General features: G+C 44.7%; 1 protein-coding gene across 1 annotated transcript; it reads left to right on the top strand.

Moving 5' to 3' along the window:
* The first annotated feature begins 9 nt into the window (after window positions 1-9).
* Window positions 10-21852, top strand: LOC143301976 (glycosyltransferase 8 domain-containing protein 1-like). Its single transcript, XM_076616458.1, has 9 exons — window positions 10-141; window positions 2102-2209; window positions 8014-8269; window positions 9245-9362; window positions 11085-11172; window positions 11642-11742; window positions 14537-14703; window positions 19483-19595; window positions 21677-21852. Exons 1-9 carry the CDS (start codon window positions 117-119, stop codon window positions 21850-21852), a joined length of 1152 nt encoding a protein of 383 aa, XP_076472573.1. The 5' UTR covers window positions 10-116.
* The last annotated feature ends 2230 nt before the right edge of the window (window positions 21853-24082 follow it).

The raw sequence follows: 24082 nt of genomic DNA, 5'->3' as shown, positions 1-24082 counted from the left end.
AAAATGTCAGCGCCCTGACTGCATACGTGTCGTCTGATTCCAACAAAGCATCAGCAGCCAGTAGCGCGTATTTGCCTGGCGATTGTCTGAATTAAAAGTAAGCGTATCTGTGAACCATGGCGATGTCAAATATTAAGAAAGGTGAGTGAAGTGATAATCGTAAATAGCGCTTGTTGAAGTTGACTGTGCTTTGGTTTTCAACTCTCTTTGTTCTGCTTTCATTTTCGGAGTAACTTCTTGTTCCATCCACTGTTGCGATTGTGATTTAAACCTGCTCGCCGATTTTGTCTTCAAACTGCGTGCGTGTGTAGGATATCAGTGTTGGCTGTAATTAATGTCCTGGTTGTCCCAGAAAGGATCAAGTATTGCTTTTAACATAGAGCACTTTCTCAGTTTCTGCCATGATGTGGATATTAGAGTAGACGTAATATCTTACTGTTTAACACACACACACACACACACACACACACACACACACACACACACGATCTGCCTGAGAAGCTGGCATCAAAAGCACGCCTGTTCACAGACGATACAGCAGTGTATAAGGTAGTAGCAGCGCCCCAGGACCATGTACAGCAACAACAAGACCTCCACAGACTCGCTGAGTTGGAGAAGAGGTGGGACACAGTGTTCCATCCTGGAAAATGCTACACACTACCTGTAACAAGAAGCAGGAAAACACGGGAGCAAGCTTACAAACTGCATGGCCACATACAACAAACACCAGACGCCATCAAATACCTTGGAGTGACAATAAGCAAAGATCTTAGCTGGAAGAAACATATTGAGAACATCTGCTCAAAGGCAAACAAAACCTTAGGCTTCCTAAGGAGGAATCTAAACTTCAGCTCCCAGACCTTCAGGGAACTAGCATACAAGTCCTTTGTCCGCCCAGTACTTGAATTTTCAGCATTAGTCTGGGATCCATGTCAACAACAGGACATTGACCGTCTGGAATCAGTACAATGACATGCAGCAAGATTTGCACTGAGGCGCTGCAGAAACACGTCAAGCGTTTCCGACATGATTAACCAGCTCAAGTAGCCCACTCTCCAACAGTTACGTAAAACGGCAAGACTGGCCTTGCTGTACAAACTGCAGCATGACAAGGTAAACATGCCCTCCCTGAAGCAGAAGCTCATCCCGCCACTAGTGCAACAACGATGAGCCCACCTAGAACAGCTGTCCCAGATCTTCTGTAGGGTACAGTACAGACAGACAGGATTCCTCCCAAGAACAGTTTGGGACTGGAACACCCTGCCCCTGACAGTTGTGGAGGCCAATACCACTGGCACTTTTGTATCAAAGGCAGTGGCTGCTGAATGATAACAACTGACTTTTTTATGATTTTTTTTTTTTTCACCTGTGAACCACCACCAAAGAAAGAAAGAGGATTTAGGTAATATCTTTAATTCTCAGTGTAGGGATCATGGATGAAAGTAGCAGTAAATGACGGGCTGGAGCTGTGCCGGTCGGGGTTTATCCCCGGGGAGTGCTTCGCTAGCCAGAGTGGTCCAGCCTACATACTGCGAAATAAAGGTCCTTTCTTGTTTCTTTTCTTTTCTTTTTTCTTTTTTTTTTTCATTTAGAGTTTGTGCTGTTTCCTGCAGATCCCCCATACAGTGACAGAATAATCAAAATGTGATTGTGGTCACTGTCGGAAGGAAGGAAGGAAGGAAACACAGGTCCATGTGGATGGCTGGTGTGGGACTGGACTGTAACTCATAAACCTTTGTGTGGCTGACTCCGGGTCTACTCAGGATTGAGTAGTGTTTCACTAAACTAATGAGAATGATTAGGCAACAAACAAAAAAGGATGGTTTTTCATCATCTTTGCTTTAGCTACTTTGATTAGAATTGTGTTAGTGCATACATGATGTGTGTGAGCATGTGTGTGTGTGTTCACATATTGATAATCATGATTCTTTGACATCTTGTTGGTGCTGGTATTTTCACCATCCAGAAGCTTTTGAACTGTTCTCATCAATCATCTCTCTCTCTCTCTCTCTCTCTCTCTCTCTCTCTCTCTCTCTCTCTCTCTCTCTCTCTCTCTCTCTCTCTCTCTCTCCAGTGATTTTGTTGTTGTTGTTGTTTTCAGTTGTGCTGTTGCTATTCATTGTCTGGTTGGCTACACTCAGCTACATATGGCTTCCTGGCATTATTCCAGACTTTCTGCACATCCGTGGGAAGTTATTCTCACAGAAAGGTAACCCACATCTTGTCTTGACCTTGTGATGTTAGTGTTCATTGTTGTTCAAAATGAATATGCAAAAAGATGAGATTGGGATCATGAAGATCAAATAATTGCTTTATTGTTTTGTTTTGTTTGTTTGTTTTTGCTTTTTCTTCTTTTTTTTTTTTTTTTTTTTTTTTTTAAGCTGATAGTGTTGTAAGTATTCAGCTATGTATTTGAGCTTGTTCGTCTGCCACGATGAACTTTAGATGGCTTCATCTATATTGTGAGCATGCAGATTTATGGTGTGTGTCCATCGAGATCGATGATGACCATCGTTGTCATCCAGCTGGGGGATGGGGAGAGGGTGGTGGTGGGGTGGGGGGGAGGATGCTCATGAATCTATCTGTGAATGCGCAGATGGCTGAATAGTCCAATCTGCGCACGAAATGTTCGCTGACAGTTGGGGCAGACAAAGACAGGCATACCATTGTCAGGGAGCTTGTTTGCCCGTGACTTTCTGGCCTGCCTCTTCTGAACAGCTGCAGCAGTCCTGTTGGCCTCGCACAACTTGGCGCCTTTGTGCACAGCAGCACGCCATTTGTCACGGTCCACTGCAGATTCCTCCCAGGAGTCAGGGTTGATATCAAACGCTTTCAGAGAGACTTTCAGAGTATCTCTGAAGTGCTTCTTCTGACCTCCGTGTGATCTCTTCCCTTGTTGCAGCTCGCCATAGAAAAGCCTTTTGGGCAGCCGATGGTCTGGCATGCGCGCCACGTGTCCAGCCCAGCGAAGCTGGGACTGCATCAGGATGGTGAAGATGCTGGGAAGGGTGGCTTTTGCAAGCACCTCTGTGTCTGGGGTCTTGTCTTGCCACTTGATGTTCAGTAGCTTCCTGAGGCATGTTGTGTGGAAGTGGTTCAGCTTCTTGGCATGTCGTTGGTACACTGTCCAAGTTTCGCAGGCGTACAGTAGTGTGGGGAGAACTACTGCTCTGTAGACCTTTAGCTTGGTCTCAAGACTAATGCCTCTTCTGTTCCAGACATTTGCACTGAGTCTACCAAAAGTTGCGCTTGCTCTTGCAATCCTGACGTTCACTTCATCGTCGATGGTCGCATTTCGTGACAGTGTGCTGCCAAGGTATGTGAACCGCTCCACCGCACTGAGTCTCTGACCGTTGACTGTGATGTTGGGCTCAACGTAGGGTTTCCCTGGGGCTGGCTGATGGAGAACTTCAGTTTTCCTCGTGCTGATGGTAAGGCCGAAGTTCCTGCTGGCAGTGGCAAACTTGTCAACGCTGAGTTGCATGTCAGCTTCAGATCCAGCGTTGAGGGCACAATCATCAGCAAACAAAAAGTCTCTGATGATGTCTGTCATGACCTTCGTTTTTGCTTGAAGCCTTTTGAGGTTAAACAACTTACCATCTGTTCGGTACTTTAGGCCAATTCCAACATCGCCATCTCTGAAGGCATCAGTAAGCATTGCAGAGAACATGAGGCTGAACAGCGTTGGAGCCAGGACGCAGCCTTGTTTGACACCATTTGTGACAGCAAAAGGAGCAGATGTTTCGCCTTTGTCCTGGACTCGAGCCTGCATGCCTTCATGGAATTGGCTGACCAAGGAAATAAATTTCCGAGGGCATCCGTACTTGGCCATGATCTTCCACAGTCCTTCTCTACTCACGGTGTCGAAGGCCTTAGTGAGGTCGACATAGGTGGAGAACAGATCAGCATTTTGCTCCTGACATTTCTCTTGCAGCTGCCTTGCAGCAAACACCATGTCGGTGGTTCCGCGCTCTTTCCGGAATCCACATTGGCTCTCAGGCAAATGACCTTGGTCAAGGTGTGCTGTGAGGCGGTTTAGTAGGATCCTGGCAAGTATCTTGCCTGCAATGGAGAGCAAGGAAATGCCCCGATGGTTATCACAGGCATGCCGGTTCCCCTTTCGCTTGTACAAGTGAATGATAGATGCATCTTTGAAATCCTGGGGGATCGTCTCTTCTTTCCACATGAGTGAGTACAGCTGATGGAGCTTCTCAGTCAGCACAGTGCCTCCATCCTTGTAGACCTCTGCTGGTATGGAGTCTGAGCCAGGTGCTTTGCCACTGGATAGCAGACGAATTGTTTTCTGGGTCTCAAGAGGTGTTGGCGGATCGTCCAGTGCTTCGTTGATGGGGACTTGTGGGAGATGGTCTATGGCTTCATCATTTATGGAGGAAGGGCGATTTAAGACACTGTTGAAGTGCTCAGCCCAGCGTTCGAGAATTTTCTCCTTCTCGGTGATCAAGGTATTCCCATCTGCACTGAGGAGGGGGGATGATCCTGAGGATGTGGGGCCGTAGACTTCTTTTAAGGCATCATAGAACCTCTTCATATCGTGCCTGTCAGCATATCCCTGGATCTCATCAGCTTTGTCACTCAGCCACTTATCCTGCATCTGGCGTAACTTTTGCTGAACAGTCCTGCGGATGGCATCGTACACATCCTTTTTTGATGTGGACTTTGGGTTGCTCAGGTAGGCTTGATGCAGACGGCGTTTCTCATCCAGAAGCTGCTTGATTTCATCACAGTTTTCATCAAACCAGTCTTTGTGCTTTCTGGACATGGGTCCCAGGGTCTCTGAAGCTGTACTATAGATCAGCTCACGCAGGGTCCTCCAGTCAGACTCCACATTCTGGTTGTCCAGAGAGGCGGATTCCAGACGATCTTCCAGCAGCTCCACAAAGGACTGTTTGATGGTGATGTTTTTCAGCTTAGCGATGTTGAGCCGTTTTGGAGCCTTCTGGCCTTGGGGGCGTCTCTTGGGCTGGATTCGAATATTCAGCTTCGAGACTACAAGGCGATGGTCTGTCCAACACTCGGCGCCGCACATGGTCTTTGTTACACGTACATCTTGCCTATCCCTTTTCCTGACGATGACATAATCGATGAGATGCCAATGCTTTGAGCGAGGGTGCATCCATGACGTCCTGTTACGGGTAGGGAGGCAGAAAACTGTGTTGGTTATCAGCAGTTCGTGCTCTGCACAGGTCTGAAGCAAAAGCAATCCATTTGGGTTGCAGTGGCCCACACCGTGCTTTCCAATCACTCCATTCCAGGAGATGTAGTCAGAGCCAACTCTAGCATTGAAGTCCCCAAGAATGATGAGCTTGTCTGCTTTAGGGATAGCAGCAATGACAGAGTGAAGGTCCTCGTAGAACTTCGCCTTCACCTCATCCGGGTTGGTCATGGTTGGGGCGTAGGCACTGACAATGGTGAGGTGCTTCTGGCCAGATGCCAGTGGGAGTTTCATGGTCATAAGCCTATCGTTGACTCCCTTTGGGATTCCAGCTAGCTTGCTGACAAGTGCTGTTTTTACTGCAAAACCAACGCCAGCCTCACGTCGCTCTTCGCTTCCTCGTCCACTCCAGAAGAAGGTGTAACCAGATCCCCGTTCACAGAGCTCGCCTTCACCTGCAAGCCGAGTCTCACTCAAGGCTGCAATGTCAATGTTGTTTCTGGCGAGTTCGGATGCAACTAGTGCCGTTCTCCTTTGGGGTCTGTCCGCATTATCTCTGTCCAGGAGAGTCCTTATGTTCCAAGCACCAATGGTGAGAGGAACGATCCTTGTTTTTTTCTTTTCTTTCTTGTTGTTTCGACCGCTGATGTAGGGTCCCCGCCAGCCGCGGTATGCTGGCCAGGGTGATATGGAGCAGGCAATTTTTAGGGCACCTTTTCTAGCCCCTTCCTCATGCCAGGGAGGTGAGCAGTGCATTCCTAAAGAGGGCTGCTCAGACGCTCAGACGGCTGCCGAGCTCCATCGCTGCTCCTGTCGACGAAGAACGACCCTATGGCCTGAGCCGCCTGCGTGCAAGTCTGCGACTGCGACTGCCAGTGTACCCACACCTGTCATTTCGTCGCTCGCCTGTCGCCACAGGACTTGGGGGTGATGAAATGATGAAGGATGAAAGGTCATTTTGGATGACTGATGACTTGCGCGATGAGTTTGTTTAAAGTGAAGAGGAGTTGCGCAACGTCGACCTCACTCTCTCGTCCGGGTCCACCAATTTCCAGTGGCAAGACTATGTCGAGACGACTGGAGGATGAGCACGGATGCAGTGGATGACCAAAATATCCTTTCGGTGTCTCATCTTGCTCTCTGCACTCCACAGTGCGTTGCTGTAACCGCCTTCCTCTCCGTTGAACCGATAGGTTTCTTCCGCAGATTCTGCCGGATCCAGACTTCGCATGCATGGGTAGACACACCCCGGGGGCCAACTGCGTGTGGCATGCACACAGCACAGTGGAGCTAGATGGCCGTCGGTGGCTCTCCTGAGCCAACGCCCTTTTATGGATCTCCATAAGGGTGTCTAGCCACCCGCCTCACCAGTCCCGGAAGGGAGCGGTGGGAGTGCCGGTTTAGTCGCCGGCAACCCGACCCTGAACAGGTTGTACTGGATTACAGGTTACCAGTAGCAGATCTAATGACCTGACATGACAGGGCTCCACTCTGTGCTGTGTAAGTGTTAGTGTTAGTGTATTAGTAGAAGGGTTAGGGTCTCAACATCATGCTCAACATCATGCTCAACTAGTGCAAACCACACTCATGCCACCCACTCTCAAGGGGGGACAGACAGACAGAAACACAGAGAGACAGACAGACAGATAGAAAGAAAGACAAAGATGTCTACGCAACTTCTCTTCAGCTGGCCTCCTCAGGTGCCTGGTATCATCGTCCTCTGTCAAGGTGTCCTCATGGTCCAGTCACTGAAGACATTCATACATCTTTTCTGGTCAGTGGTGGGTGGCTGTGTGGGTGGGTGTGGATGTGGGTGTGGGTGGTTATGGATGCAAGGGTGGGGCGTGTGGGTGTAGGAGTGTGGGTGTTGTGGGGCTGCAATGTGTGTGTGAATGTGAGTGTGTGTGTGTGTGTGTGTGTGTGTGTGTAGGGGGTGGGGTGTGTGTATGCACGTCTGTATTTTGGGTCATGTGGGAGCTACAAGTTATTGGAATGTGCGGGAATGTATATATGTGTGTATGTGTAAGATAGTGTTGTAAGTATTCAGCTATGTATTTGAGCTTGTTCGTCTGCCACGATGAACTTTAGATGGCTTCATCTATATTGTGAGCATGCAGATTTATAAATGTATGTTAGTGACTGTGTTTCGTCTTAGAATACAAAGCGCCTTCTTGTACTTTTTTAGTTGTAGTCTGTAGAAACTAGAATATAGTAAATACATAAAAATTCTAAAAGCTGGTGACTCAATGCTCAATAACATTGATGGTTCCTTGTGGACTGCCGGCACTGGAACTACAACAGATGAACGGAGATGTGGCTGTGCTTGGGGGGGACTTGGAATGAGTGGCTTGGGAGTAATGCCACTGAAACAGTACAGATTTTTCTTCTTCTTCTGCGTTCATGGGCTGCAACTCCCACATTCACTCGTATGCACACAAGTGGGCTTTTATGTGTATGACCGTTTTTACCCCGCCATGTAGGCAGCCATACTCTGCTTTTGGGGGTGTGCATGATGGGTATGTTCTTGTTTCCATAACCCAATGAACGCTAACATGGATTACAGGATCTTTAACATGCGTATTTGATTTTCTGCGTATACACACGAAGGGGGTTCAGGCACTAAGCAGGTCTGTACATATGTTGACCTGGGAGATCGGAAAAATCTCCACCCTTTACCCACCGTCACTGAGATTTGAACCTGGGACCCTCAGATTGAAAGCCCAGTGCTTTAACCACTTGGCTGTTGCACCCGTCTAAACAGTACAGATGATTGGGCAGCTAATAAAAAAAAGAAGAAAATTTTTAAAAAGTTGGTGACTGATGTCTGTTCTGTTTCTCAGACCAGAAGCTGAAGGACAACAACGCCACGCCAAACAGAGCACTGACCGGCGGCAGCAGCAGCAGCGGCAGCAGCAACACCTCGCACATTGTGGCTGCCAAGCAGAAGGGGGAGAAGAGGGCGGTGCATGTGGTGATCAGCTCCGAGAACAGCCGTCTGGGCGGCATGGTCGCCTTGATCAACAGCATCGTCTCCAACGCCAAGTCCACCGTCTTCTTCCACCTCATCACTGACCAGGAGTCCAGCGAACACCTCAAGTGAGGGCATCTGGCATGGGGAGGGACGTATATGTAGTGGGGGTAAAAAGAAATGATTAATTCTTTTCTTCTATTAAACACACACACACACACACACACACACACACACACACACACACTTTTTGAGGCACTTTTTTTGCACACCAGAAAGGGGCAGAAATTTCTGTCTTGAGGCACTTTTTTTGCACACCGGAAAGGGACAGAAATTTTTGTCCTGGAGCACTTTTTTGGCACACTGAAAGTGGACAGAAATTTCTGTCTTGAGGCACTATTTTTGCACACAGGATGGGACAAATTTCCGTCTTGAGGCACTTTTTTTGCACACCGGAAAGGGACAGAAATTTCTGTCCTTGGGCACTTATTTTGCACACTGGAAAGGGGACAGAAATCTCTGTCCTGGGGCACTTTTTTTGCACACCGGAAAGGGACAGAAATTTCTGTCTCTGGGGCCCTTTTTTTTGCACACCGGATAGGGGACAGAAATTTCTGTCTTGCACTTTTTTGGCACACTGGAAAGGGGACAGAAATTTCTGTCTTGGAGCACTTTTTATGCACACGGGAAAGGGACAGAAATTTCTGTCCTGGAGCACTTTTTTTGCACACGGGATGGGGACAGAAATTTCTGTCTTGAGGCACTTTTTATGCACACGGGAAAGGGACAGAAATTTCTGTCCTGGAGCACTTTTTTTGCACACCGGAAAGGGACAGAAATTTCTGTCCTGGGGCACTTATTTTGCACACCGGAAAGGGGCAGAAATTTCTGTCTTGAGGCACATTTTTTGCACACCGGAAAGGGACAGAAATTTCTGTCCTGGGGCACTTTTTTTTGCACACTGGAAAGGGACAGAAATTTCTGTCTTGAGGCACTTTTTTTGCACACCGGATGGGGACAGAAATTTCTGTCCTGGGGCACTGAGGGTGTTAATGTCCATGTGATGACAGACTTGACCAACCAATGTGATAACTGATGCTCAGGACCTGGCTGATGAGGACCAAGCTTCAGAGCATCAACTACGAGATTGTTGAGTTCCCCCAAGAGTGGGTGGCGAGCAAGATCGGCTTTCGAGGGACGAGAACCGAACTGGCAAACCCTGTGAGTGATTGATTGTCAACAATGATCGTTTTGGTTAATTTTATTGTATTGATTCATAGGGATGTCTTGTGTTGATGGTGTTTGTGTGGTGTAAAGGGGAGTTGGTTTTTTGGGGGTTTTTTTGTTAGTGTTTGTTTGTCGTTGCTGTTTTGTCTTCTCTTTCCTTGATTGATGTCTCAGTGTGATGTTTTGGAATTAGTGTGTATATTCTTTGGTGTGTGTGTGTGTGTGTGTGTGTGTGTGTGTGTGTTCTTTGTTGTGTGTGTGTGTGTGTTTGAGGCAGAAACTTTTACATTAAGAATTTTCTTGGAAACTGCAAGGAGAATAAGAACCGAGCTTGGTAGAATAATATATAAAAAAAAAAAGCATAAAATCTTCCCACTTACCCCCATTATCAGATTATGGTGATGATGATAAGGTAAGTAGGGTGAAAGGTCAAAGCTCAAGGTAATAAATTCACTTGTCAAACCAGAAAAAAAAAGCTTAGTAGAGCTTAATGTCTCACATATAGTTTCACGAAAATTGGTACAGTAGTGGTGATGTAGTGATCCCTGTCAAAATTCCACCCTTTTTTTTCAAGGTCAAGTGGTATAGGTCAAGGTCAGATGTTAAAGGTTAAGGTCACAACTAGGCATTCTATAATGTTAGGAAAAGATTGTAGAATGGACAAAACAGAAGGGATCTTGATTTTGGTTGTTTGGTTGTTGTTTTTTTCTAATCCTGTGTTCGATTAAATAGGTGTCACAAATGAGACCTCACTTCTCTAGCTGTTTTGTTTTGTTTTCTGTGTTTTGGTTTGGTGATAAGTTGATCAGCTGTGCAAGTTAGAAGGCAGAGCTGCCTGCTTTGTTTGTTGGCTTGGATTGCACACATATACAGTGTGATGTGGCCAGTTGTCTTGTGGTTTCTTGTTTCTCCGTGTTTTTTTTTTTTTTCTTTTTCCGATGCTGTGTCTCTGTGAGTTGGCACTTGCTCTCTGTCTCTCTGTCTCTCTCACTGACTCCCTCTCTCACTCTCTCTCTCTCTCTCTCCCTTTGTCTCCGTCTCCATCTCTGTTTCTCTCTCTCTCTCTCTCTCTCTCTCTGTCTCTCTCTCTCTTTCTCTCTCTCTCCCTGTGTGTGTGTGTGTGTGAGCGCGTGTGTGTGTGTGATTCTCATTCACTCGCTCGCTTGTTCTTTTGGTTATGAGAGGGACACAAATATCCTTTATATAATGTAACGATACAGGTTGCTGTAGTCTGTGATAATGCTTTTTTTTTTTTTTTTTTTTTTTTTTTGTAAGCAGATGTGCTGTTGCATTTTTGGATCACTGTGCATGTTGTGCCTTGCTGAAAGTGAAAGTGAAAGCATGTTGTTACAGATGAACTAGCTCTGCCTTCCTGACAGTGAAAGTGAAAGCGTGTTGTTACAGATGAACTATGCTCTGCTTTCCTGACAGTGAAAGTGAAAGCGTGTTGTTGCAGATGAACTATGCTCTGCCTTCCTGACAGTGAAAGTGAAAGCGTGTTGTTACAGATGAACTATGCTCTGCTTTCCTGACAGTGAAAGTGAAAGCGTGTTGTTACAGATGAACTATGCTCTGCTTTCCTGACGGTGAAAGTGAAAGCGTGTTGTTACAGATGGACTATGCTCTGCCTTCCTGACAGTGAAAGTGAAAGCGTGTTGTTACAGATGAACTATGCTCTGCTCTCCTGACAGTGAAAGTGAAAGCGTGTTGTTGCAGATGAACTATGCTCGTTACTACCTGCCTTATCTTCTGCCCCATGTGGACGGGAAAATTGTCTACATTGATGATGACTGCATTGTTCAAGGTTTGTCAGATCCTGTCTTGTGAGTAGTATGTGTTTGTGTTGTTTGTGTGTGTGTGGGGGGGGTTATCATCATCATCATCATCCTCATCATCATCAAGGTTTGTCAGATCCTGTCGTGTGAGTAGTATGTGGTTGTGTTGTTTGTGTGTGTGTGGGGGGGGTTATCATCATCATCATCATCATCATCATCATCATGATCAAGGTTTGTCAGATCCTGTCATGTTAGTAGTATGTATTTGTGTTGTTTGTGTGTGTGTGTGTGTGTGTGTGTGGGGGGGGGGTTATCATCATCATCATCATCATCATCATCATATTATTATTATTATTATTATTATTATTATTGTTGTTGTTGTTGTTGTTGTTTTCATCATTGTTATTATTATTTTTATCATCATAATCATCATCATTATTATTATCGTCGTCGTCATCATCATCATCATCATCATCATCATTACTGTCCTGACCCCAGATGACCTGGCTGAGCTGTACAACATGAAGATGAAGCCAGGAACGTTGGCCGCCTTTGCCGAGGACTGCCAGGGGATGAACAAACGCATCAACTTCATGCAGGTGTGGGTGTGTGTGTGTGTTTGTGGGTGGGTGGGTGTGTGGGTGGATGTGTGTGTGTTTGTGGGTGTGTGGGTGATTGGGTGTGTGTGGGTGTGTTGGTGTGTGTGTGTGTGTGTGTGTGTGTGTGTGAGTTCGTGTATGTGTTTGTGGGTGTGTGTGTTTGTGTTTGTGTGTGTGTAAGTTTGTGTGTGTGTTTGTGGGTGTGGGTGTGTGTGTGTTTGCGTGTGTGTGTGTGTGTGTGTGTGTATTTGTGGTGTGTGTGTGTGGTATGTGAGTTTGTGTGTGTGCATGTGTGTGTGCCCTACATTGATCCCCACAAACACAGTAAGGCCACACCCCCTTTATTTGTATTTGTATTTCTTTTTAGCACAACTTATTTCTCTGTGTGAAATCTGGGCTGCTCTCTCCAGGGAGATTGCGTCGCTACACTACAGCGCCACCCACTTTTTAGTATATTTTCCTGAATGCAGTTTTATTTGTTTTTCCTATCGGAGTGGATTTTTCTACAGAATTTTGCCAGGAACAATCCTTTTGTTGCCGTGGGTTCTTTTACTTGCGCTAAGTGCATGCTGCACAGGACCTCGGTGTATTGTCTCATCCAAATGACTAGCGTCCAGACCACCACTCAAGGTCTAGTGGAGGGGGAGAAAATATTGGCGGCTGAGCCATGATTTGAACCAGCGCGCTCAGATTCTCTCGCTTCCTAGGCGGACACCTTACCTCTAGTCTAGGCCTCCACCCACCCCCCTCTTCCCCCTCTCTGACCCGGTATATTTTCTTCGTTTCCTCTCAGTCTCCTCTCCCTGTGTTGGTTTGATGTCAAGAACATCGCTCGCGCTGTGTGCTGCTAATCTTTCGGTCGCGTCACTGTCGTCTGCTCTGTAACTCATTGTTCGTCGTACCTTGGCCAGTCTCTTCTTTGCTCCCTTTGTTTTCTGTCAGATTGTCCGATAAAATTTCATCACTGTCTTCTTCTTCGAGTTACAGTTTTTGCCTCCAATTCCCACTTTGTGTAACAAGCACTGAAGAATGACTCGTATCGTATTGTCTTGTTGAGCAGAATGTGTAAGCGGACTATGTGACAAGCACTGAGAAATGACCTATATTGTGTTATACAACAGAAGGTGTATGTGCACTAAATGATGAACGCTGAAGAATTACTCATACTGTCTTGTGAGGGCAGAACGTGTGCCTAGACTATGTGAGGAGTACTGAAGAATGACTCATATTGTCTCATGGGGCAGAATGTGTACTATGTGACGAGCACTGAAGAATGACCGGTACTGTGTTGTCTTGTGGGGGCAGAATGTGTACATAGACTGTGTGACAAGCACTGTAGAATGACCCATACTGTGTTGTCTTGTGGGGGCAGAATGTGTACATAGACTATGTGATGAGCACTGTAGAATGACCCATACTGTGTTGTCTTGTGGGGGCAGAATGTGTACTTAGACTATGTGATGAGCACTGTAGAATGACCCATACTGTTTTGTCTTGGGGGGTAGAATGTGTACATAGACTATGTGACGAGCAGTGATGAACAACCCATATTGTGTTGTCATGTAGGGGCAGAATGTGTCACAGACTTTGTGATGAGCACTGAAAAATGACCAATTTTTTGTTTTGTGGGGCAGAATATGTACTATGTGACAAGCGCTGAAGAATGACCCATGTTGTCTTGTGGAGCAGAACTTGTACTATGTGACTGAAGAATGACCCATACCATGTTGTCTTGTGGAGCAGAACTTGTACTATGTGACTGAAGAATGACCCATGTTGTCTTGTGAGGCAGAATATGTACTATGTGACTGAAGAATGACCCATGTTGTCTTGTGAGGCAGAATATGTACTGTGTGACTGAAGAATGACCCATGTTGTCTTGTGGGGCAGAATATGTACTATTTGACAAGCGCTGAAGAATGACCCATGTTGTCTTGTGAGGCAGAATATGTACTATGTGACTGAAGAATGACCCATGTTGTCTTGTGAGGCAGAATATGTACTATGTGACTGAAGAATGACCCATGTTGTCTTGTGAGGCAGAATGTGTACATGTGACGAGCACTGAAGAATGACCCATACTGTGTTGTCTTGTGGGATAGAATGTGTACATAGACTGTGTGATGAGCACTGTAGAATGACCCGTACTGTGTTGTCTTGTGGGGGCAGAATGTGTACATAGACTATGTGATGAGCACTGTAGAATGACCCGTACTGTTTTGTCTTGAGGGGTAGAATGTGTGCATAGACTGTGTGACGAGCACTGTAGAATGACACATACTGTGTTGTCTTGTGGGGGCAGAACGTGTACTGAGTGACGATCACTGACCCATACTGTGTTGTCTTGTGGGGGCAGAATGTGTACTATGTGACAAGTGCTGAAGAATGACCCTTGTTGTCTTGTGGGGGCAGAATATGTACTATGTGACGGGCACTGAAGAATGACCCATGTTGTCTTATGAGGCAGAATATGTACTATGTGACTGAAGAATGACCCATGTTGTCTTGTGAGGCAGAATATGTACTATGTGACGAACACTGAAGAATGACCCATGTTGTCTTGTGAGGCAGAATGTGTACTATGTGACGGGCACTGAAGAATGACCCATGTTGTCTTGTGAGGCAGAATGTGTACTATGTGACGGGCACTGAAGAATGACCCATGTTGTCTTGTGAGGCAGAATGTGTACTATTTGACAAGCACTGAAGAATGACCCATAATATCTTGTGGAGCAGAACTTGTACTATGTGACTGAAGAATGACCCATACCGTGTTGTCTTGTGGGGGGGGCAGAACGTGTACGCCGACTACTTTGACGTGAAGAACAAGCACTTCAAGGAGCTGAACATCAAGCCGACGGCGTGCGCGTTCAACGCGGGCGTGTTTGTGACGGACCTCGGGGACTGGAGACGGCACAACATCACCCAGCAGCTGGAGCACTGGCTGGAACTGAACTCCAGGTAAGGATGGTGGGAGGGGTGAGGTGGTGGTTTTGATTTAGTGATTGATTGATTGATTGATACCCCTGAAAACAGAGTATGGCTGTCTACGTGGCGAGGTAAAAATGGTCATACACGTAAAAAGTCCGCTCGTGTACATACGAGGGAACATGCAGGAGTTGCAGCCCATGAACGAAGAAGAAGATTGATTGATGGATACGACGGGCGCAATAGCCGAGTGGTTAAAGTGTTGGACTGTCAATCTGAGGGTCCCGGGTTCGAATCACGGTAACGGCGCCTGGTGGGTAAAGGGTGGAGATTTTTCTGATCTCCCAGGTCAACATATGTGCAGACCTGCTAGTGCCTGAACCCCCTTCGTGTGTATATGCAAGCAGAAGATCAAATACGCATGTTAAAGATCCTGTAATCCATGTCAGCGTTCGGTGGGTTATGGAAACAAGAACATACCCAGCATGCACACCCCTGAAAACGGAGTATGGCTGCCTACATGGCGGGGTAAAAACGGTCATACACGTAAAAGCCCACTCATGTGTATACGAATGAACGCAGAAGAAGAAGAAGATTGATGGATACTTTTTTTTTTTTTTTTTTTTTTTGCTGTCCTATCTTCTGCACCATCTCAGTGGCATTACTCTCCCATGCCACTCATTTTGAGTGATATTGATACTTATACATAGTGCATGTGCTATCCTCGGTCTGAGACCAAGCTCTAAGTGCTCTGCAAAAACGGAGTCATTTGGCACAGGAGGCTGCGTGCCTGGTTAGAGTCGACAGAGAGCTGCCTTTAAGGCACTCATCATTCGTTTCCTGTGTCAGGCTTCAGTTACCCACGCAGGCACACAATCACGCTAGCATGCACACACACACACGCACACACAAATTCATGCACATACACACACACACACACACACACACAAGTTTCAAGTTTCAAGTTTTAATTATCCTTTCACTCCTATTGGAGTATGGAGGATTACTGCAAAATACTCATTTTCGTGCCCAAAACAAACATTTCCAAATACACAACAATGTCACATAAAGTTGAGAAAACACAAATGTCTTTTAACTCCAAAAGTATAACTAGGCAACATTTGCAAATCTAATCATCTTACTTACAGCTAAAATGACTTTTTTGCCTCCTTTGAGCATATTACAAAAATTAAAAACCGATTTTGGAGACAAATATTTTTTAGGAACATATCTATTTCGTAACTGATCATAATTGGGACATTCCATTATAAAATGAAACTCATCACCAATCACAGACATGTTACAAACCTTACAAAATCGTAACTCTCGTGGTATGCCTTTGTGTCTCCCTGTTTCTATTTCCAGCTTATGGTTACTACTTCGAAATCTGAAGAAGCTGATAACATAATTATCAGGCAATTGACTTATATATTTATCTCTACCAAATCCACTTTTGAAATTTCGATAAAACAAACATTTACTGCTCGCCTCTAGAGCATGTCTCCATAGATTTTGAAAACTATCTCTCAAAGCAATGTTGACATTCTTGCAGAAAGATTCCCTCTCCAAGAAGAATTGACCATCCCAAACACAGTCATACCCTGCTTCTATTAAAATTTGTCTGATACAACTCATCCATTTTGAAGAATAAATACCATTTCGATATAAGTCAAGTAATATCAAATATATTTTCCCAGAATATTTTTCTGTGTTTGATATTACTAAGCTGGTCCAAAATTGAACTAATCTCATTTTCACTAACACACTAATTGGATAAATACCAGTTTCTCCATAAACAATTTGGGTCATAGTATTTCTGTTCAGTTTGAACAAGCGTTTCAAAAATTTCAATTCTAATTTTTCAAGTATATCTACATTTTCATAACCCCATATTTCTGCACCATACAACAAAATAGGTACAATCATAGACTGGTACATGTCCAGAATGATATGTAAAGGTAAATCTTGATTTCTGGCTGACTGAAGTAACGAAAACATAGCTTTTTGGCCCTGTTCATAAATCATTTTTTTAGCTTTATAAAAAGTTCCGTTTCTACTAAATTCGATGCCAAGATATTTAAAAGAATCAACAACATCCAAACATGCATCACCAAACTTAAAAACAGGCTTTAGCTTGTTTGTAGAATTAAATATCATCACTTTAGTTTTCTTTACATTGACCACTAGTTTCCATTCTAAACAATATTTGTGAAAAACATTGAGGGACTGCTGTAATCCTTCTTTCGTCTCTGAAAGTAAAATTGTGTCATCTGCATACAACAGTACAAATAGTCGCATGTAATTATCTAACTCTGAAATGTTAACATTCAATAAAAGATCAACAGATGGACTCTTATGCTCAGTCAAATACAACTCTAAATCATTGAGATACAGAGAAAAAAGCAAAGGCGAGAGATTTTCTCCTTGTCTCACACCCTTACAAATGCTAAAGAAATCAGATTTTTCACCATTTAAAAACACACATGACTTAATTCTATCATACATGTTCATTATGACACGCAAAATTTTACCATTCACGCCTTCATGAACAAGTTTTTGCCATAACCCACTTCTCCAAACTGAATCAAAGGCTTTTTTAAAATCAACAAAAGCACAGTAAAGTTTCTTCTTTTTCATGGAGAAAATATCAATAAGTGATTTCAAAACAAACATTTGATCTAATGTAGAATGGGACTGTCTAAATCCTGCTTGGGCTCCTGAAAGTATATTGTTTGTATTGATATAATCAGTCAGTCTAGAATTTAACACTGTAGTGAATAGTTTTCCAACACAGCTGAGCAAAGTTATCCCCCTATAATTATCACAGTCAAGTGTATCACCTTTGCCTTTATACAATGGCACACACACACAAATTCATGCACATACACATACACACACACACACACACACGCACACACAAATTCACGCACATACACACACACACACGCACACACAAATTCATGCACACACACACACACACACACACACACACACAAATTGATGCACATACACATACACACACACACACATGCACACACAAATTCATGCACATACACACACACACACACAAATTCATGCACATACACACACACACACACACACACACACACACACAAATTCATGCACATACACATACACACACACACACGCACACACACAAATTCATACACACACACACACACACACACACACACACACACACAAATTCATGCACATACACACACACACAACACACACACACAGACACACACACACACACACACACACACACACACACACACACACACACACACACAACTATGTTGTGGATATGAATTCACTGCCCTGATGGCTGAAAAAGACTATGGGACCTTTTATTAACTCTCTCCATACGAACGGCGAAAGAGACGACGTTAACAGCGTTTCACCCCAATTACCACCATCAAAACATTGCAAGTGGAAGGCTCTTATACTGAAGAGGTAAATGTTGACAAAGAACACCACAATTCTGACGACGGAAGCTAAAGGTTGGGTCATTCAGACACCCACTGGACATCCGAGGGGTCTGTGTAGAGAAGAAGAGAGGACTGGCCGTACTGAGTGAGTTAAGCATTATGTCTGTCTCAGCACTGGGCTTATATCAGAGACTGACATAAGCTTACACTACGAGTTACAGTTGTGACAGCCAAGTGGGAGCTGTTTGATCTTCTTCTTCTTCATTCGTGGGCTGCAGCTCCCACGTTCACTCGTATGTAGACGAGTGGGCTTATACGTGTATGACCGTTTTTACCCCGCCATGTAGGCAGCCATACTCCGCTTTCGGGGGTGTGCATGCTGGGTATGTTCTTGTTTCCACAACCCACCGAACGCTGACATGGATTACAGGATCTTTAACGTGCATATTTGATCTTCTGCTTCCATATACACACGAAGGGGGTTCAGGCACTAGCAGGTCTGCACATATGTTGACCTGGGAGATTGTAAAAATCTCCACCCTTTACCAACCAGGCGCCATCACCGTGATTCGAACCCGGGACCCTCAGATTGAAAGTCCAACGCTTTAACCATTCGGCTATTGCGCCCATCTAGCTGTTTGATCAGTCAGTGGTTTCTCCACTGCACTGAGAATTCGTTTACAGCTTAGTCTTTTGTGAAGGACTATGACTGTCAGACTAGGAGGCAAGACTGCACTGGCTCTTGGTGCTGCAGCCTTGGGGGGCTAGTTGGCCCTTGGGGAACCATCCTAACACTGACTGTCCAAAAGCTCTCTCGGCTGAGACAGTTGGAAGGCAGCTTGAGCAAGACTTTCTCCACTCTTTGTCAAATATCTAGGCCAGATAGTCTGGACAGCAGCTGCCTCCTCTGCTGTTTTGATGGTCGTAGTTGGACATGACTGTCATTTAGTACATGTGTGTGTTTGTGTGTGTGTCTGTGTATGTGTGTGTGTCTGTGTATGCGTCTGTGTGTGTATGCATGTGTGTGTATGTATGTGTTTGTGTGTTTGTTTCTCTGTGTGTGTGTGTGTGTGTGTGTGTGTGTCTTTGTGTGTGTGTCTGTGTGCATCTGTGTGTATGTCTGTGTGTGTGTGTGTGTGTGTGTGTCTATGTGTGTGTCTATGTGTGTATCTGTGTGAGCGTGTCTGTGTGAGTGTGTTTGTGTGTGTATCTGTATGTCTCTGTGTATGTGTGACCTTGTCTGTGTGTGTGTGTCTATGTGTGTGTGTATCTGTTCGTCTGTGTGTATGTGTGATTGTGTCTGCATATGTGTATCTATGTGTGTGTCTGTGTGCATGTGTGACCATGTCTGAGTGTGTGTGTGTGTGTGTGTGTGCAGAGAGGAGCTGTATGGGAACGAGAGGGGTGGAGGTGGGGCCCAGCCCCCAATGATGTTGGTGTTCTACAACAAGTACACCCCCATCGACCAGCTGTGGCACGTACACTTCCTGGGTATGTGTGTGTGTGTGTGTGTGTGTGGTATGAGTGTGTATGTGTGTGAGTGTGTGTGTGTGTGTGTGTGTGTGCACTTCTTAGGTATGTGTGTATGGAAGGGGGGGTGGAGGGGGGAAGAGAGGGGGGCTAGAGGTGGGGAGCGGGATGTGTTTGTGTGTGTCTGTGGGTGTGTGAGGGGCAGGGGTAGAGGTGGGGTAGTGTGGGGAGAGGGATGTGTGTGTGTGTGTGTGTGTGTGTGTGTGTGGTCTACAGCAAGTACACCCTTCATCGACCAGCTTTGGCACATACACTTCCTGGGTATGTGTGTGTGTAGGGGGTGGGTGGGTGGGGGGTAGAGGTGGAGGAGTGTGGGGAGCGGGATATGTGTGAGTCGGGGTGGGGGCGGGGGAGGGGGAGAGGGTTGGCAGGGAGGGGGTCTGGGGGAGAGGGAGGGGGGGACTAGAGGTGGGGGAGAGGGATGTATGTGTGTGTGTGTGGTGTTCTGCAACAAGTACACCCCCTATCTACCAGCTGTGGCACGTGCACTTCCTGGGTATGTGTGTGTGGGGAGAGGGGGATATGTGTGTGTGTGTGTGTCTGTGGGGGCAGGGAGGGTATAGGTGGGGGATGTGTGTGTCGGGGAGGGGTGATGGGGGGGTGGGGGTGTAGATGGGGGGGAGGGAGTGTGGGGTGTATGTGTCTTTGGGGTGGGGTGCGTAGAGGTGTGGGGGAGGGAGGAAGGGGTGTGTGTGTGTGTGGTGTTCTACAACAAGTACACCCCCATCGACCAGCTTTGGGACGTACACTTCCTGGATGTATATGTATGTATGTGTGTGTGTGTGTGTGTGTGTGTGTGTGTGTGTGTGGTTTGTTTTCCAAGATCCACACTCTCATTTATAGATTGCTTGATGTAAAAAAAAAATAATAATAATAATAATAATGATGAAAATAAATATGTGAAATACATAAAAATAATAATAATAATAATGATAATAATAATAATAATAATAATATATAATAAAAGTTAAAGAAAAGGAAACCATTTGTTGCTTGTTTAACCCATACAACCCTGGGGAGTTTTACATCCTTGGCGGGCTTCCCTGCTATTTTGATGCAGTATAGATTTAGAAAATACACTGAAAGCAACCAGTTTCCCATTCAGATTGACACATGTTGACAAAACAAAGAAGAAGAAGTAAAATAAACCATATTGACTGAAAATTAACAGATAATGAGGCCAGGAGATGAAATGATTAACAAATAGTAAAGAGTGGTAACTCTCTCCAGCTGCTAGCTGAATCGGTAGCGTAAGCAGCACTGACTTGAAGTTGTGTACGTTGTGAATGGAGAGGGTTACCACTCTTTAGTATTTGTCAGTCATGTTGACTGACTATTTTCCCCCTTTTTTTTTTGTTTGTTGACATACTGACCCTCAGCATGTTGTGGTGTTGTGTTGTGTTGTGGTGGTGGTGTGTTGTGGTGGTGGTGTGTTGTGGTGGTGGTGTGTTGTGGTGTGGTGTGGTGTGGTGTGGTGTTGTTGTGTTGTGGTGTTGTTGTGTTGTGGTGGTGTTGTGTTGTGTTGTGTTGTGTTGTTGTGTTGTGTTGTGGTGGTGGTGTGTTGTGGTGGTGGTGTGTTGTGGTGGTGGTGTTGTGTTGTGTTGTTGTGGTGGTGTTGTGTTGTGGTGGTGGTGTGTTGTGTTGTGTTGTTGTGTTGTGTTGTGGTGGTGGTGTGTTGTGTTGTTGTGGTGGTGTTGTGTTGTGGTGGTGGTGTGTTGTGGTGGTGGTGTGTTGTGTTGTGTTGTGTTGTGTTGTTGTGATGTGTTGTGGTGGTGTTGTGTTGTGTTGTGTTGTTGTGGTGTGTTGTGATGGTGTGTTGTGTTGTGGTGGTGTGTTGTGATGGTGTGTTGTGTTGTTGTGGTGTGTTGTGTTGTAGTGGTGTGTTGTGATGGTAGTGTGTTGTAGTGGTGTGTTGTGTTGAGGTGGTGTTGTGTTGAGGTGGTGTTGTGTTGTGTTGTGTTGTGGTGGTGTTGAGGTGGTGTTGTGTGTTGTGTTGTGTTGTGTGGTGTTGTGTTGAAATGGTGTGGTGTTGTGTTGTACAGGCTGGACAGCCAGGAGTAGCTACAGCCGGCAGTTCATCCAGCGTGCCAAGCTGCTTCACTGGAGTGGCAGGTTCAAACCCTGGGGCCGCACAGCCGCCTTCCAGTCCCTGTGGGACCTCTACTACCTGCCGGACCCTACCAAGGAGTTCCTGCCCTTGCGCAAAGGCATCTTGTAAAAGGCAGCCACGTGTTTGCTGTTTTTTGGGGGGAGGGGGGCGGGGTGTTTGACTGTTTTTTGTTTTTTTTCTAACATTTTAAAAAAATTTCTGATTTGGTAACACATGGAAATTTTTACGTAAATACATACATGGAAAGGGGAGGGGGAACAATATGCATGAAACATGCAAAAAGAAAAAGAATTGCAATATACAGACATTGTATTCTTGTGAAATACATACATGGGAAGGGGAGGAGAAAGAATATGGACGAAACAAGAACAAAAAAAGAGAGAAAAAAATGCTACATACAAACCTTGTATTCTTATCAAATACATGCAAGGGAAGGGGTGGCGGAATGTGACCTGGCCGAAACATGACAAAAGTAAAAGAATTTCAACATACGAACATAGTATTCTTATGAAATACATTCATGGGAAGGGGAGGGGGAACTATATCGATGAAACATGAAGAAAAAAAAATTAAAAAATGCAGCATACAGACATAGTATTCTTATGGAAAAAAAAACCCCAACAAACTACCATGCATAAATCATTAGAAACGGTCATCAATTAGAGAGAAACATCCATTTCACTCAAAATGTATCATACGTATATATTTCAACATACATACTTCCTTCACCAACATTGCTTGATTTCAGTTTCATTTTTGCATGCAGCCGTGTGTTTTGTTTTGTATTGTCTGTATGCTCTGTTTTGCTAGCATGTTCAGGATGAAAAAGGCTATGCCAGTCTTGAATGAAAGCTAATTTGTTGGGTTTTTTTGCACATATTTTCTTCCGTCATTGCTGCTGTGTGCATATGTTTGTCAAATGATCCATGTAATGACAAGCATGGGGCTTCCTTTTTTAATTTTTTTTTTGAGGAAGTGTCTTGGTTTGTTCCAGTGTACCTTTTATGTATATGTGTGCTAGCTGAATCGGTAGCATTAGCTGCATTGATTTTGAACTTGTGTACCTTGTGTGTGAAGAGAGTTACCACTCTTTATCATTTGTTGATCGTCATTAAAAAGAAGACGACGAAGTGGACTGCAGGATTCTTCAGAACAAAAAACTAAAGTTTATAAAAACCTTTTTGGTGGTAGATAATCCTCAGAAGAGTTTTGGGGAAGTTATGTACCTTGTGTATGAAGAGAGTTATCACTCTTTATTTGTTGATATCATCAAAAGAGTTTTGGGGGAAGTTATGTACCTTGTGTATGAAGAGAGTTACCACTCTTTATTATTTGTTACTCGTCATTTTTCATTTTTTTTAATTGAGAGTGAAGGAGTTCGGGAGAGGAGAAGGGCGCGGGGGGAGATATTGGATGCATATTGCACTGAAAACCAGTAGAAAATCCAATGTTTTCTCATTCATACACACGAAAAAAGAAGAAAGTTAAATGTGTGAAGAACTTTGAGAACTGTCTATGTTTATTTGCTTTCTTTTTTATATATATGTTGGGTTTTTTTGTGTTTTTTGTTGTTGTTTTTTTGTTTTGTTTTTTTTTTTTATTGAAGAAGTTGGTGGTGGTGAATCATTCGATGCGATGAGCCATTGGCAACTACTGAACTAGATATGTGGCTCAGTTTGTTGGGTTTTTTGGGGGTTTTTTTGGGGGGGGTTTTTTTTGAAGACCTAAGGCCAGTTTATACCATTATGACAAGTAAAGTACTTTCCCAGAATAGCTGAGTTTTGATTCCACTGATCTCAGCCCATGGTATCCATCGCCAATTCAGCCAGACAGAAACATGGTGCCTTTGTATATATTTGTATTTGTATTTCTTTTTATCACAACAGATTTCTCTGTGTGAAATTCGGGCTGCTCTCCCTAGGGAGAGTGCATCGCTACACAACAGCGCCACCCTTTTTTTTTTTTTTTTTTTTTTCCAGCATGCAGTTTGTTTTTTGTTTTTCCTATCGAAGTGGATTTTTCTACAGAATTTTTTGCCAGAAACAACCCTAGGCGGACGTGTTACCTCTAGGCCATCACTCCACTCGTTAGCGCTGTGGTGGAGTTTTGTTGTTGCTGTTGCTGTTGGTTTTAACCACTGGACTGATGGTGCTGTTTGTTCGGAACTTGGCTTTACTTCTTTGTTTTTGGGGGGGTTTGGGTGTGTTTTTTTCTGGAACAAAATGTGTGTTCAGGGGACTGGGGTAGGGGTATCCTTTTCACATTTAAGCTGACTTTGAACCAAAAAAAAAGTTTTTTGGTCCTTGTATGTTTGGAAGGACAGTTCATTGTAAACAGC

Source organism: Babylonia areolata, chromosome 28, assembly GCF_041734735.1.
Source record: "Babylonia areolata isolate BAREFJ2019XMU chromosome 28, ASM4173473v1, whole genome shotgun sequence".
NCBI classification, from domain to species: domain Eukaryota; kingdom Metazoa; phylum Mollusca; class Gastropoda; order Neogastropoda; family Buccinidae; genus Babylonia; species Babylonia areolata.
The sequence above is the reverse complement of the archived record's forward strand: the minus strand, read 5'-3'. Positions and strand labels throughout refer to the sequence as shown.

Bases quoted from the DNA above. Each gene is read 5' to 3' on its own strand.
- LOC143301976 (XM_076616458.1), top strand. From the start codon at position 117: ATGGCGATGTCAAATATTAAGAAAG. The intron at 9,363-11,084 runs GTGAGTGATTGA...GTGTTGTTGCAG, and splicing joins GAACCGAACTGGCAAACCCT to ATGAACTATGCTCGTTACTA. The intron at 11,743-14,536 runs GTGTGGGTGTGT...TGGGGGGGGCAG, and splicing joins AACGCATCAACTTCATGCAG to AACGTGTACGCCGACTACTT.